General features: G+C 45.4%; 1 protein-coding gene and 1 long non-coding RNA gene across 3 annotated transcripts; both read right to left on the bottom strand.

Annotated features, from left to right (window-relative positions):
* Positions 1-405: 405 nt before the first annotated feature.
* On the bottom strand, positions 406-8,438 carry CKB (creatine kinase B). Of its 2 annotated transcripts, none has more exons than XM_064166764.1 (8): positions 8,332-8,438; positions 7,161-7,373; positions 5,890-6,044; positions 4,948-5,080; positions 3,869-4,040; positions 2,344-2,467; positions 1,456-1,645; positions 406-771 (listed from the first exon to the last, which is right to left on the bottom strand). In XM_064166764.1, exons 2-8 carry the CDS (start codon positions 7,351-7,353, stop codon positions 593-595), a joined length of 1,146 nt encoding a protein of 381 aa, XP_064022834.1. In that variant the 5' UTR covers positions 7,354-7,373; positions 8,332-8,438; the 3' UTR covers positions 406-592. The 2 variants fall into 2 exon arrangements, with proteins under 2 accessions (XP_064022834.1, XP_064022901.1); XM_064166831.1 differs by lacking the exon at positions 7,161-7,373 and adding an exon at positions 6,523-6,710 and having other exon boundaries at positions 8,332-8,437.
* Positions 8,439-9,084: 646 nt separating this feature from the next.
* LOC135180505 (uncharacterized) lies at positions 9,085-12,676 on the bottom strand. Its single transcript, XR_010304466.1, has 2 exons — positions 11,943-12,676; positions 9,085-10,387 (listed from the first exon to the last, which is right to left on the bottom strand). It is a non-coding gene; the product is annotated as an uncharacterized LOC135180505 (long non-coding RNA).
* Positions 12,677-12,702: the final 26 nt, after the last annotated feature.

Genomic DNA, 12,702 nt, shown 5'->3' with positions numbered 1-12,702 from the left:
GTATTATTATGGGCTGAAGCATCAAATCAGCATTGCTCTGCAGTCCCAGAAAGACTTGTCTGAAAACAGTAGTCTTTTGTATCAAGACCTGTCTCCCCTTCCTTGCAGGAGGCAGCCTGGCTTGCTGTAGGTAGGATAATGACAGTTTAGTTGCCATGAGCAGATGTACAAGTCAAAGCCTTGAAGGTAGGGCATGTTTGTTGCAACTCATGTTTTAGCCCTAGCTCTCAAGTTTACAGCCATTAAAACCAAGCTAAAGGCTCCCTTTTGACACTGCTTTGACCACACTTCGAGTAAGCTGCAGCAGCACTGACAAAGTTGTGCCAGCAAACAAAGAAGCCCCTCCAGCATAACTAAGAAAACCAAGTCACTTAAATCTCATTCAGTTAACACATTTAAGACATCTCAAGCCAAAACAATACTTTATTTTGTTTTCAGCAACATCTCAACCATCAAAAAAATAAACTCTAACACAGATGGATGGAAGACTTCTCTACAGTGTAACTAAGTGGGCTCTGACTCCAAAGGTTTGAACTGGAGTGACATTTTTATTATTTATCCAATAAGTTAGGAACCATGAGAACAAAGTGCTTTATTTCTGAGCTGGTATGAGGTCATCAATGGACTGGCCTTTCTCAAGGCGCTTTTCCATTTCAATGAGCAGCTTCACACCATCCACCACCATCTGCACCAGCTCCACCTCAGAGAAGCCAAGACGATCAGCATTAGAGACATCGAACACTCCTCCAACAGCAGCTGTGTCCACACCACCTGGAGCACAAAATGCAGTTAGTACACTGACCATGGACAGGGCAGGTGAGTCTACCTTTCTTCCCTCACTAGCTTGACATAGGAACACAGCAATAAGATTCTCTACAAGCTGCCACTGCTGCCTCACTCCTACATGTAGAGAGCTAAAGCTGCAGGTGACTGCCAACTTGAGCCATCGAGCATGCCACTAGGCCAGCTCCTTACTCTTTTAACCCATAAGCCATCTAGCCTGTGGTCAGAAGTACACTGCCTACTTCCTACATAGAAAGTTAATCAGGATTCTCATACCTGCTTATAACAGCAGCTGCCTGGCTGTTCAAGGCAAGGTTGGACATGGCACTTGGTGCCATGGTCTAGCCTTGAGCTCTGTGGTAAAGAGTTGGACTTGATGATCTGTGAGGTCTCTTCCAACCCTGATGATACTGTGATACCTTATCTGGTGTTCACTATACCACACAGAAGGGCATGTCTAGATAGCCAGATACAGTAAGGTCCAAGCAGAGCATTGTCATCCCCAGTTCTGAGATACTATTTTAAGGCTTGGGTCTCTCCCTGCTCTTAATAAGGGTATCTTTCCAGATGGTCTGAAAGGCACTGCCAGACCAAGACATTACTCTGGCTGTAGTCAAGCTTCTACAGATGTCTTAGGGCAGCATGGACTAGAACATCACTATCACTTCTCACCTGTGCCTCGTTTCTGCAGCCGAAGCCTCTTGAGGACTTCTCCAAACTTCTCATGCTTCCCAAGGTTGGGTAGCTTGATATGCACACCAGCACGGAGCCCTGTTCCAAGGTTGGATGGGCAGGTCAGGATGTAGCCCAAGTGTGAATTCCACATGAACTCATGGTTTTTGGACTTGAAGAGAGTTTCTATCTATAAATAGAGATAAAATAGATGTTCAGAGGTTGCACTCTGCCCTGAAGGATGTACGTCGTCCATTAGCACTCATTTACAGCTTCAGTTACATAGCAACAGCCACAACAGTTTGAAGTTATTTAAGTCAGTCACTAAGCCCCTTCCATTTGGAACAAAGGGCCACCAACAAGGCTTTTAAGGCCTTAATCTTGCTCCTAGCAGTAAGACAGGCCAAGTTGAAGCTACACTGAAATAAGTCACTATCTGTTGGGGAGCTTAATTTAACCAGATGCACCCAAGCAACATATGCTAGTATTAGGGAAGAGCCTGATCGGGCTCAAGATCAGATCAAGAGTAGAAGCTGAAAAAAACTTCCAGTCTAGAGATTTCAGTCCAGCCTTGCCACATTCAAGCAATTTCTCCTCTCACAGTGTCTCAATGCTTGATTCATAAAAATCATGTAAATAGCCCTTAAGTCTAGTTTAGACACTTGGAAAAGGGTGCCACATCAGAGAACATGTTTTAGATTTCAGCTGCTAATACAACAGCTGTTTCAGAGCCCTCACAGCTCTGGACTTCCATCAGGATGTTCTGAGACCCAGGCTATGAAGCACCACCATGCAGGACTCTGGAGGAGACTTTAAAGAGTTTGCATTCTCAGCTCAAATCAGACAAGCAAACCATTTGCACCTACAGCTCAGACACTATTGATTTACCTGTGTTAGCCCAGTACAGAAGCGGGTAAACACTTCCTTCATATTGCCACCTTTCTGCATGGAAATAACTCTAAGGTGATCTTCCTCATTGATCCAGACAAGGAAGGTCTTGTTATCATTATGCCTAGGAAGCAAGGCAAGCAACTTACTCATCCCACCTGACATTTTCAAGATAATTGCAACAGCACCAAATTATCATTGTAGCTTTTGTTCAGATGCCTGTTCAGACATTAATCTTACTCCTTTTATCCATGAAGGACCTGAAAGAGTTAAGCTAATTTTTACCCTGCTATATTCAAGGTACTTTGACCTCTTTTAAAGTCAGTTCAGAACGATTAATAACATGAGATCAGCCAGTCTTACAGTATCAAATTCTAAAATCCAGCCATGATGCAGAAGGATGATCAGTATAGACTTTGCAGCAACCTTGTACAGTGATGTTCATGACGACACCATGCTGACAGAATACAACAAAGCCTTTTGAGAATTTTGTCAGATTCTGGCAGCATCTTTTTCTCTCTTATTGGGGAACTAAGTTGAGTTTTCACTATTAATTTTAGACTACTCACTATTAATTTTAGATTAGACCTCTGAACACCAGCGGTCCCATCCGGCCCTAGGTTGCAGCAAGTACTATTGTCAATATTTATTATGTTGATTAATTTCTCAGCTTGATTAGGATCAAAAATTAACTAGAATAAGGAAGGTTATTTATGCAGACAACACAGAGACTTTACACTTCAAGCTTGTAGATTAGTCATGCTCAGATGACAGCGCTATGTGTGCTGGCAATCTGCAGGTAGATGATGCAATCTTAAAGGTGACCTACAGAAAAAGCATGATTCCTCTGGCCTGTAATAAGGCACCTGCAGTAATAAGATGGAGCATTCCAGCTGATAAAATCCTACCCATTGGCTTACAAGGGAGAAAGTTAATTATGCTGCAGAAGCTTCTGAGATCCAGAGTTTTACATAGGTGACCTACATCTGACAAGCAGAGTCCTTCCTTTCCACACCTCTCTATCACTCAACTCATGTCACCAAGCCTCTAGAGGCAGGGTGGGAAATCTTATCACTACAAGTAAAGCCATACTAGCCCAACATCAATGAGTTTCTGCAAGCAGAAGTGATGAGACAAGGCATCCAGTCTGAGCAAAGCCAACACTAAGGTTTCTTACAAGTTACTCTAAGCTGCTCAGACAAGAGCTGAATGTAGTGGCACATCTACTACTTTAGAAGTGATTTACATTCATAAGCTGATTCAATTGTCTGTGCTGGATAGGTAGGCTCTGGTAACAGGCTAGGCAAGCTGGCTTATTCCTACCAGCCCAGTGTAGTGTACAGCAACACCTGTCAAAATTTTTTGGGTTTAGCTGCAAGTTCCCCAAAGGATAACACTCGAGTTCCTCATTAGATTCAGTAATATGAGTTCAGGAGATGCCATTTTGCCCAAAATTATGACCCACAGCTGCAGTATGTTTTTTCCAGGGACTTTGTATGACTCCTTCCCTTGCAGGCATACTCACCAGATACCCCTGGCATCAGGCCAATCTCGTGCCATCCCAGATGCCAAAAGAAGAGGAGAAACTGGCTTGTCAAACAAGAAGTGGTCATCTATGAGCTGCTGCTGCTCTGCATCAGTCATGTTCCTCAGAGCATAGTACTTCCCCTTGAGATCACCTTCCAGACTACCCAAAGCTGAAAGAAAGTCACTTTTAGGCTGGGACCAAATATACTAAACATTATCAGCATTTCAAAGACCACATGCAAAGCATGGAATCATCTGATCTGCTGGGGATTGGCTCCTCCCTTACTTTCATCTGCAATGGCGATGTCTTTGCAGCATTACAGAGTGCAGGGCAGTATCGGACGATTTGTCTGCACCTTCCAGGCATACACTAGTAGCCTTTTTTCTCTTATAGTATAGAATCATTGTTGCTGCTTAGCTCCAGAAGTGGAGTGCTTTCTTCCAAGGAAAATCAAGGTCATGAATATAATAAGCAGTATTATTCTAGTCCAGAACCATTACACTGACCTTGAGAGTTTTTGGTGCAACTACATCGTCTTCAGGACTGCACTCTGAATGTTTCCTCTCCTCTCACTTAATGGAGGTGAGAGGGAATAGGAAAAACCTGCAGCTGAGAAATTCCACTGAAAAATGGGCCTTACTCTAGTCAATTGCACATCTAGAACAAGACTACACCTCTAAACAACCTGAATATTAATGAAAGTCAATTAAGGGCAGCCACAAAATACAGCAGCCATGACTCAAGCCCTGAAGTTGCTACATACCTACTACACATCAGGTTTGAGCCTTAATGAAGCAGCCTCTTTCCCCACTCACAGAAAGCAGCTTTTAACATCAGCAAAGGTCAGCTTAATGCAGGCCAACTTCCCTCTGACATGTGCTCTTGCTCTCAGCTACAGTCTGCAATGCTGAGACAGCTGTAACGTAATGACCCTTTTCCAGGGAAGGCTCCAAGCTCAGACTGAGTCTTGAGGAAGGCAGCTTTTACCAACTGCCTCCATTTTAAAACTGCAAAGAACACCTTGTGCCATGGAATTAAGCAGCTTCCCCAATGCACCCACCCAGTTGTCACTTTACCTTCAACAGAGAGCTTTTCAATAGCTCGCCTCTCTCCACGACTGCAGTGTGGGGGAAGGCAGTATCCACGGATGCTTCTGCCAGTTCTGACACGGGAACTCAGCACGTAATTGGGATCCAGGTCATCACCTCCCTGCAAGATTAAGAAAACAGTGAATACAACACTGTTACCAAGACGCCTATCCTAAATACATGTAGCTCCCATGCTTTTAAGCATGCACTACTTGGATGAAGCCAGTGTCTTCAGGACTGTTTTCTTCAGCATTAGCTCAAGTTTACACATAACACAAACCTTTGTTTTGAGGCTAAGGCTACAAAGACGGGGATATCATCAGTTTCATGTCTATTTCAGACTGCAGCCTGGGTAGCCCTTTATATCTGCAATCTAGAGGTGTTAGCATGAGGCAGATTTGTTTCACTAGGTGTTTACTCCTGAAAATGAGAGTTATTCACTACTGTTTGCAATATTTTCAAGACAACCTATGGCTAGCCAATCAACATGGTAGTACAAATTTCTAGAGTCTACAGTAACATCTGAAATCCTTACTCCTAGCAATAACACTTAATCTAATAAGAGACAACCAGGTGACATTTAAGATCCAAAATCAGATAGCAGGAAGTGGCAAGTCTTATGACAGTCCTTGACTTCTAGAAGAGTGCTGTTTAGCTCAGTTCAAGGAAATGCATGTTGAATGTCTTTGACATGACCTATGCTGCAACAGCACATGAAGCAAGCTCCTACTGTGTGCCAGCTGCCTGGTTTTACCCAGACAAAAATCCTGCTGCAGCAAGCTCTTAAGTCTGACTGCATCGGACAGAGTCTGTGGACCCGTGTTAGTAAGAAGTGAGGGGACAGAGCCTGAGCAATCCGCTCAGGCAGTTTCCAACAACTTTACCCAGTTCTCAGACCACTAGGTACCAGTAATTGATCAAAGTTTATACCTGCAGGTTATCAGCATTCAGATCAGTCTTGTGCTCATCAGTTGGTTTGTAGCCACCATGCCTGTCTTCAATAACTGGATCAAAGAGTTCCTTAAACACTTCATAGGATTCTTCATCACCAGCTACGCATCCTACTGTCATTATGAAGGGATGGCCTGGAGTGGTAATAAAGTCAGAAGAGCTAAGTTTGGGTAATATTTGGCTGTACTCCAGCACAGCACTAGCCAGGCAAGTTCTTTAGTGGTAGGTCTAGTCACTTAGAAGTGCATTCTTGCATTAAAATAGTTGGAGAGACCCTACATTTTGCACTTCAGTTAGTAAAATGCAGTGCTATGGAAGCCCATAGCTGTTGCCATTAAACCATGCTCCTTTGTCAAGCTTGGTTTAGGACAAGTTTGCACAGCACATCCAATTTCACTAGCTAATTTAGACCACCAGATAGAACTCCACATCTAAACAGTCATGCTTTGCTGTAGGCAAGCATGCTTCGCTCTTTTGTTCCTTCTGCTACAGACAGCTGCATTTCTGTAGTCTGCTCAAATACCACCTCCACGAGATTAGTTTCAAGTCATCATATTCAAAAGCACCAGTTACTTCAGCTGGCTCACATAAAATAGTCTCAATGCATTTTACCAGGATTATCAACCCCAGTCTGAATGACATCATCCAGGGTGAAGCCACTGGGCGTGACTCTGTCTCTCAGTTTCTTGTATAAATCCAGGGTTAGAACTTTGGCCATGTGGTTGTTGTGGGTGCTCAGGTCCGGGTACTCCTCATCAGGAGGCAGTCTCTGATTATTTAGTTGGGCCATTTTGATATTGCTAGAGTGAAAATAAATACTGTAATGTTAACATGTAAACACATCTGCTCCCCCTTTTTTCATAGAAGTGCTAGGGAACATCACATAACCAGTTTAGAATAGGAATAGACCAGAACAGCCTGATAAGCTGACTTTTTTTCCCCCGGTTGTGTTATAATTAGAATGAATTTGTGGGTTGCCTCTTTTTTTTTTTTTTCCAAATTGAAAGTATTTAGCAGAGCAGTTACATAATTGAAGTGTCTGGGAATTGATGTGTCAGATCACAACAAGGAACACAGCTTGATAGAATAAGGCCTCTTTTAACACAGTCATGTGCTCAGAGCCATTGCTCAATGCTTTGTGAGATTTGCCCCTCAGCAGCTCAAGAGCTTCGGGTGCCATTGTCAAGAAGCACTTCCAGTAAGGAGGGAGAACAGATCATTATGCAGATCTAACGGTCCCTGGCTGTTACCTGGGTTGTCAACCCCAGTCTGGATGACATCATCCAGCGTAAATCCACTGGAAGTCTGTTTATCCCTCAACTTCTTGTACAGGTCCAGGGTCAGCACCTTGGCCATGTGATTGTTGTGAGCGCTCAGGTCAGGGTACTCATCAGCAGCAGAGTACTTCATCTTCAGGAGGTTGTGGCTGTTTGAGAAGGGCATGTCTGACCCTACCGCAGTCACTAAGGGAGAAAGAGGGGAAACCTATCACAAGGGGCTTGGCAGGCCTCCAAACTGCCCGGGGGAAAGCCAGGCACCCAGGCAAGGTCACCTTGGCTGTTGTTCTACCCATGCCATTTGCACCCTTGCTGCTACACCACCTTCCACAAGAGACGGGAAGGAAGAAGGAAAAAAGTTCTTCGCCTTCACCGGCCTTGTCCCGTCCTTCAATATCCCAGCCGCAAGGGCAGGGGCTCTCCTCGCTCCTCCGGGGCAACGCCCGGTTTAAGGGATGCGCCGAAGACCGCGCAGAGCCGCCGTGCCGACGCCGGGCAAACGCCGCCGGCTGCTCCGGGGCAGGGGGAGCAGGCGGGCAGCCACGGGGCTGGCGGGGCAGGGGGAGAATGGGCTCGGCCCCATCGGGAGCCGGTCCAGGCGGCAGGTGAGCGGGGCGGTACCGCGACGCCATCGACGAGCGGTCGCGCCTTTTCCCGCCGTTGCCGGGCGAGGGGGACCCGTCGCTCCCCAGCCAGAGGAGAACCACCGCCCGGCGCCCTCCGCGCCCGCGGAGCCCCGGCTGCTCCCTGACTTGGGAGTGTAGGGGTGGGAAGCATCCAACAAGCCATTACACAACAGACAGCTCCCTCGGGGGACCTGGCTGGGGCTAGCATATGTAACTACCCTGCTAAATACCGGGTTAATCTGGTTTTAGTGCGGGGCCCGTTCCATCTGGGAGCAAGCCCGGTAAGCACCTGTGCCGCGCCCCGCTGGAGCTCCGCGCCACGTCCCCCGCCCCAGCTGCACACCGGGCACCCCTGCCCCGCATTGATACCCACCGCACCCACGGAACCGCTCCTCAGCGGAAACGTTTCCACCCCACATAATGGGGAAGGGGGGGGGAGGGAATGGAAATAAACACTCGGGGGAAAAAAAAAAATCCCTTTCAAAGCCGGGGGATGGTTCGGCAGCCCTTGGACTTACCGAGGGCTTCGCAGGCAAAGCAAGGATCTCCGCACCCACTGCCGCCCTAGCCGGAGTGGAGCCCTTGAGCCGCCGCCGCGCCTCTTTTATATAGAGCACGACCCACAGCCCCATTGGCCGCTATTTATAACCCATTCATTCCATTGGGCCCGGCGCGGCAGGGTGGGGCCAGTGCTCTGTCGCTGGTCAGGCCCAGGCTTGCCGCCATTTTCCCTGACTTTGGGGAACCTGGGGGGGAGCGTGGGGGGATTAGGGGGCGCGACGACATCGGTAGAGCTTTACTGGGGGTGCAGACTGGCAACGGCAGCCATGGTGTCTTCGTTGAGCATGTATACACGTGTGGAAAACCACTTCCACATCCCATCAGGCAAGGACTGTGCACAGGTGGTAGTGCCATTGCACACCAATACCAGCACACGGCCAGCTGCTGTTCAGGGATCACATGGGGGTTGAGGATTCACTAACAGGTGTAATAATCCATCATTCTAAAAAGGGCTTTGTAGTGCCAGAACCAGTATGCCCTGAGTCACAAGTGATTAACTGCCTGACTTAACTGGGCAGAAGCAACTGACATGGCTTGGGTCTAACATTAAGCTTTCAGCACTCCAGTGGTGGCCTTGGCCTGCCAGAAAGCTCTGGGGCTTGGTCTGTGCCTCACCTCCAGCACCTGCAAATTCATGGATTCATTTACAGTTTAATCCGAAAGCCAGTAGGGTGGTTGTGTAAAGTGCAGTGAGTCTCCTGCTCATGTCATGATGAGAAAAGTCTTAAGCTTTATTAGGGTGGTTGATTTCCCACTCAAAACAGAAGTTCACCTGAAATTCAAGGAAATGGCAGCTTCCACTGGTGTCTTTGTAGGAATGTGCAGGACTTGTCCCAAAGCTAAGATGCAGTTAAGAATCCCATTGTTTGAAGAAATAAATGTATTGCAACGTTAATTACTATCTTGATCTGACTTTCACCTTTACATAATAGTTTCTTTATCATTCTCTGACGTGTATTTCTCACACCAGAGCCCATGTTTATCCTCCTGTCCAAAGCGTACTTACCCACGTGAGCGCACATCTAACTCGCAGAGCTCCCGTATTTGATAAAGGTTGAGAATGCCAGGAGACATCAGCTGAAACTCTTTCCTCACCACAGTTCTTTCAGCACCACAATCAGTACCCTCACCCCGACAATGAGAAGCATGTGCACTTCACAGAACTGCCTAGGATTTTTTTTAAATATACATATAGAGGAAATCATTACCAAATTAAAAACATAGACTGCTTCAAATAAAAATGTCTTGTGTTGGCTGCCATCCAGATTTCCGAGTTATTCCAAGCCCGGTAGACTGAGATGCTGGGTATACAGATCTCCAGTGGGAGCCAAGGGCTCAGTGTCTGTGCAAGTCTGGTCTCTTATCTCTTGGATCAAAGAACAAATCCTCTTGCTAGGTCTCCTCTGCCTTTTTAACCTCACAAAATCTTCCCCTATGTTTTACTAGTTTCAGACAATGTTCATGCTTCAGAACAGTGTAAAATGCATATAATGCCATTGCTAAGCCAGTTTTAAAATGAATATAAGTGTAAAATCTTACTCAGAATCCTCAAATCTAATACTGCTCGATGACCTCAGTTGCAAACATAGTTCTGATGTGTTGGTTTTTTTAATGTAAAACACTCAGGTTTTATTTTTCATTTAGAACATCAGAAATAACACTAAGAGCATTTTCTTATATCACACCACATTTCTGTGATTTTTTTTCACATTTTTGTGATTTTTTTCACAAAAAAAAGCCTATCAGGGTAGGTATGAAGGCTCCTTTTGTCCACTGCCACACAAACACAGAAGCAATTGACTGTCCTGTATTATAATTTTTGTACAGATTTGTGGAGCCAAGATCACCTCCAGAACTGAAAATCCAAGGATTCATTCTGTTCTTTGGGTACATTCTTTCCATCCCAGCCTTAAAGAACAGGGAATGCCAGTCATTATTACAAGATGGTAGTAGTCCCAATGCTTTAATACATTAAAGCACCTCTGACACAAACAGCTCTTCTTCACAGAACTTCTGTATGAAAAGAAGATGTGTAAAGTCACAGGTGCAAAACAACCAAAATATATACAATTTACATGTTTAATAAACTGTGTGCCCTCTGTTCCCTTTTCCTCACCACTACTTGACAAATTTCTAGCTTGCAGGAAGTCAGTGGTGTCCATTACCTGATTATGTTTTATTCAGACAGCATTTTCAGATTTCCTGAAAACTGTATGTAACTTGGATCCTACCTTTGTTACAGCATCCCATGTCAGCTTCCCTAGTGACTTAATTATAAATGCTGTGCTGTGTGTCAACAGCCTCTGATCAATTGTTTTATCTATCTCATCTGCTGAGAGAACACTTTCTCTAGATAAGCCTGTATGGCCTGTTAGACTGTGATAAAGGCACCAAGACTTACTTTCCATGCTGGGATGATACCTTAGTTCATACTGACTTACACGCTATGTTGCTGTTCTCCAGTTCAAGATGGAAAGGTGGGATGATTACCGCAAAGATCTCTGCAATGAGCTTTAACAACGAAGAATTAAGGGAAGTTAATCATGGGCCACGTGGCTAACTTCCTAAGAGGCTTAATTATAAATGTTGCACAGCATACAAGTGCAAGAGGAGATGTGTGTTGGCTAGTGAATGCGTATTCTGAAATCACCTGTGTGAACATAAGATGAACCTGAAGAATTAGGAGATAAACATCTACAAAATCTAGAAGAATATTGCAGGAAACAGCATGGGAAAGTGGTTTGCTACCAACAACTGAATTGTTTCCAATGGATAACTGACAAGTAAACAGCACTTGAAAATTAAACATTTAACATTCATGTATCAGTAGATTAAAGAAATTGGTTATAGCTGCATCTGCATTAGTTGCAGCGCATCATCTGCACTGCAGATGAAACTTCTCTTACCATTTACATTTGTAACTTAAAATGTATTTGCCTAGTTATTATTCTTGGTGCACTTTTTCACACTGCTTAGGCAGTCTGTTGGGAATGGCTGATGATCTCCAGTAAGCTGAGCACCTGCAGAAAACAGGAGTTGCTGAGTGTCTTGATCTTACTTACAGTCAGGCCCACAGTGATCTGAACAGCAGTTCATCATAGGGAAAAAAGGACTTAAGAACATAAAAAATGACAGATACAACCAATGACACCAAAAATTAAAAAAAAAAAAAAAATCAGAGTAGGTGCAAATATAAAGGCACAGTAGAATGATGATTGCCAGTCAGAAAAACAGCTGAGTAGGAGTTGACAGTTTAAGAAACCTCTAAACCTGCATACATTACATTTAGATTAGATGGAAGTTTCATAACTAAATAACAAATACTACTGTAATTATGATATGGGCAGGTCAACAGCATAACAAAAAGAAGCATGTCCTCACTGAAGGCAATAGACAAAAATTCTCTCATACATGGTGGAATCACAGTGATTTTTTTAAATCACAAAATGTCATCTAAATGGCTCTCAGCTACTGTGGAAGGATGACTTTTTCTCCACTTCTGGCATTACAGGTTACAAGTGAACACAGCACTGCACAGAGCACCATCTGATTTAGCCAGGAACATTACCTACACGTCCAGGGTGATTCATATGCTCTATGCCCATACCCGTCCCATGCCAGATGGCCTGGGCTTGTTGTAAGCAGATGAGGTGATACGCTCCTCCCTTGCCTCCTGACTACATCCCCCACCACTGGGGCATGCAGGGTTCCTCAGTCCTGAACATGAGACAGAAGTAGGAGTTAGTACCATGCTATTTGGGGTTTAGATAACGATTCCACTGTTTCTTACCCCACACTCTGGTTTCTCCTACAGCCTTACAAAACCCGTGTGAAAAGCTTGGTCAGCCTTGAGCTGACTTTCCCTGGAGCAGGCTGCCTTGAGGGAAGGCAGGTAGAGCTTTCTGGAAGGCATCTGCCCAGGCCATGGAGGTGAGACCTGGGTCCACAGACAGCAAAGGCAGAGCTATTCCTCGGGGAAGGGGGTTCACCACTCTTGGTAGTGTCCCTCAAAACTCCCCAAACACATGCTTTATAGGTGACATATAAACATGAGTTCCCATTGGGTTCACTGGTAACTCTCACGGCCCTTCACAGCAACCTGTTGTCCACTGGGACCCTTCAGGTTTCAACAGGAGGTGTTAAGAATGGAGGCTGCCGCTTTGTGCCTTCACAGCCAGCTGGGACTACTGCCCCTCGCCGAGGAAGGGCCACTTTGACCGGCTCGGCGAGCGCCTCCCGGAGAGCAGCCGAGGACGGTCGGTGACTGCGCCTTCTCCTCAGGAACTCGGCAATGAGCCCTGCGAGGACAGGAAGCTGGGGCGAAGCAG

Source organism: Pogoniulus pusillus, chromosome 1 (genome assembly GCF_015220805.1).
Source record: "Pogoniulus pusillus isolate bPogPus1 chromosome 1, bPogPus1.pri, whole genome shotgun sequence".
Taxonomy (NCBI): domain Eukaryota; kingdom Metazoa; phylum Chordata; class Aves; order Piciformes; family Lybiidae; genus Pogoniulus; species Pogoniulus pusillus.
This window is presented reverse-complemented; position numbering and strand designations above follow the sequence as displayed.

Bases quoted from the DNA above. Each gene is read 5' to 3' on its own strand.
- CKB (XM_064166764.1), bottom strand. From the start codon at position 7,353: ATGCCCTTCTCAAACAGCCACAACCTCCTGAAGATGAAGTACTCTGCT. The intron at 6,045-7,160 runs GTAACAGCCAGG...TTACCACTCCAG, and splicing joins GACTGGGGTTGACAACCCAG to GCCATCCCTTCATAATGACA. The intron at 2,468-3,868 runs GTGAGTATGCCT...CTTGCTTCCTAG, and splicing joins CCTGATGCCAGGGGTATCTG to GCATAATGATAACAAGACCT.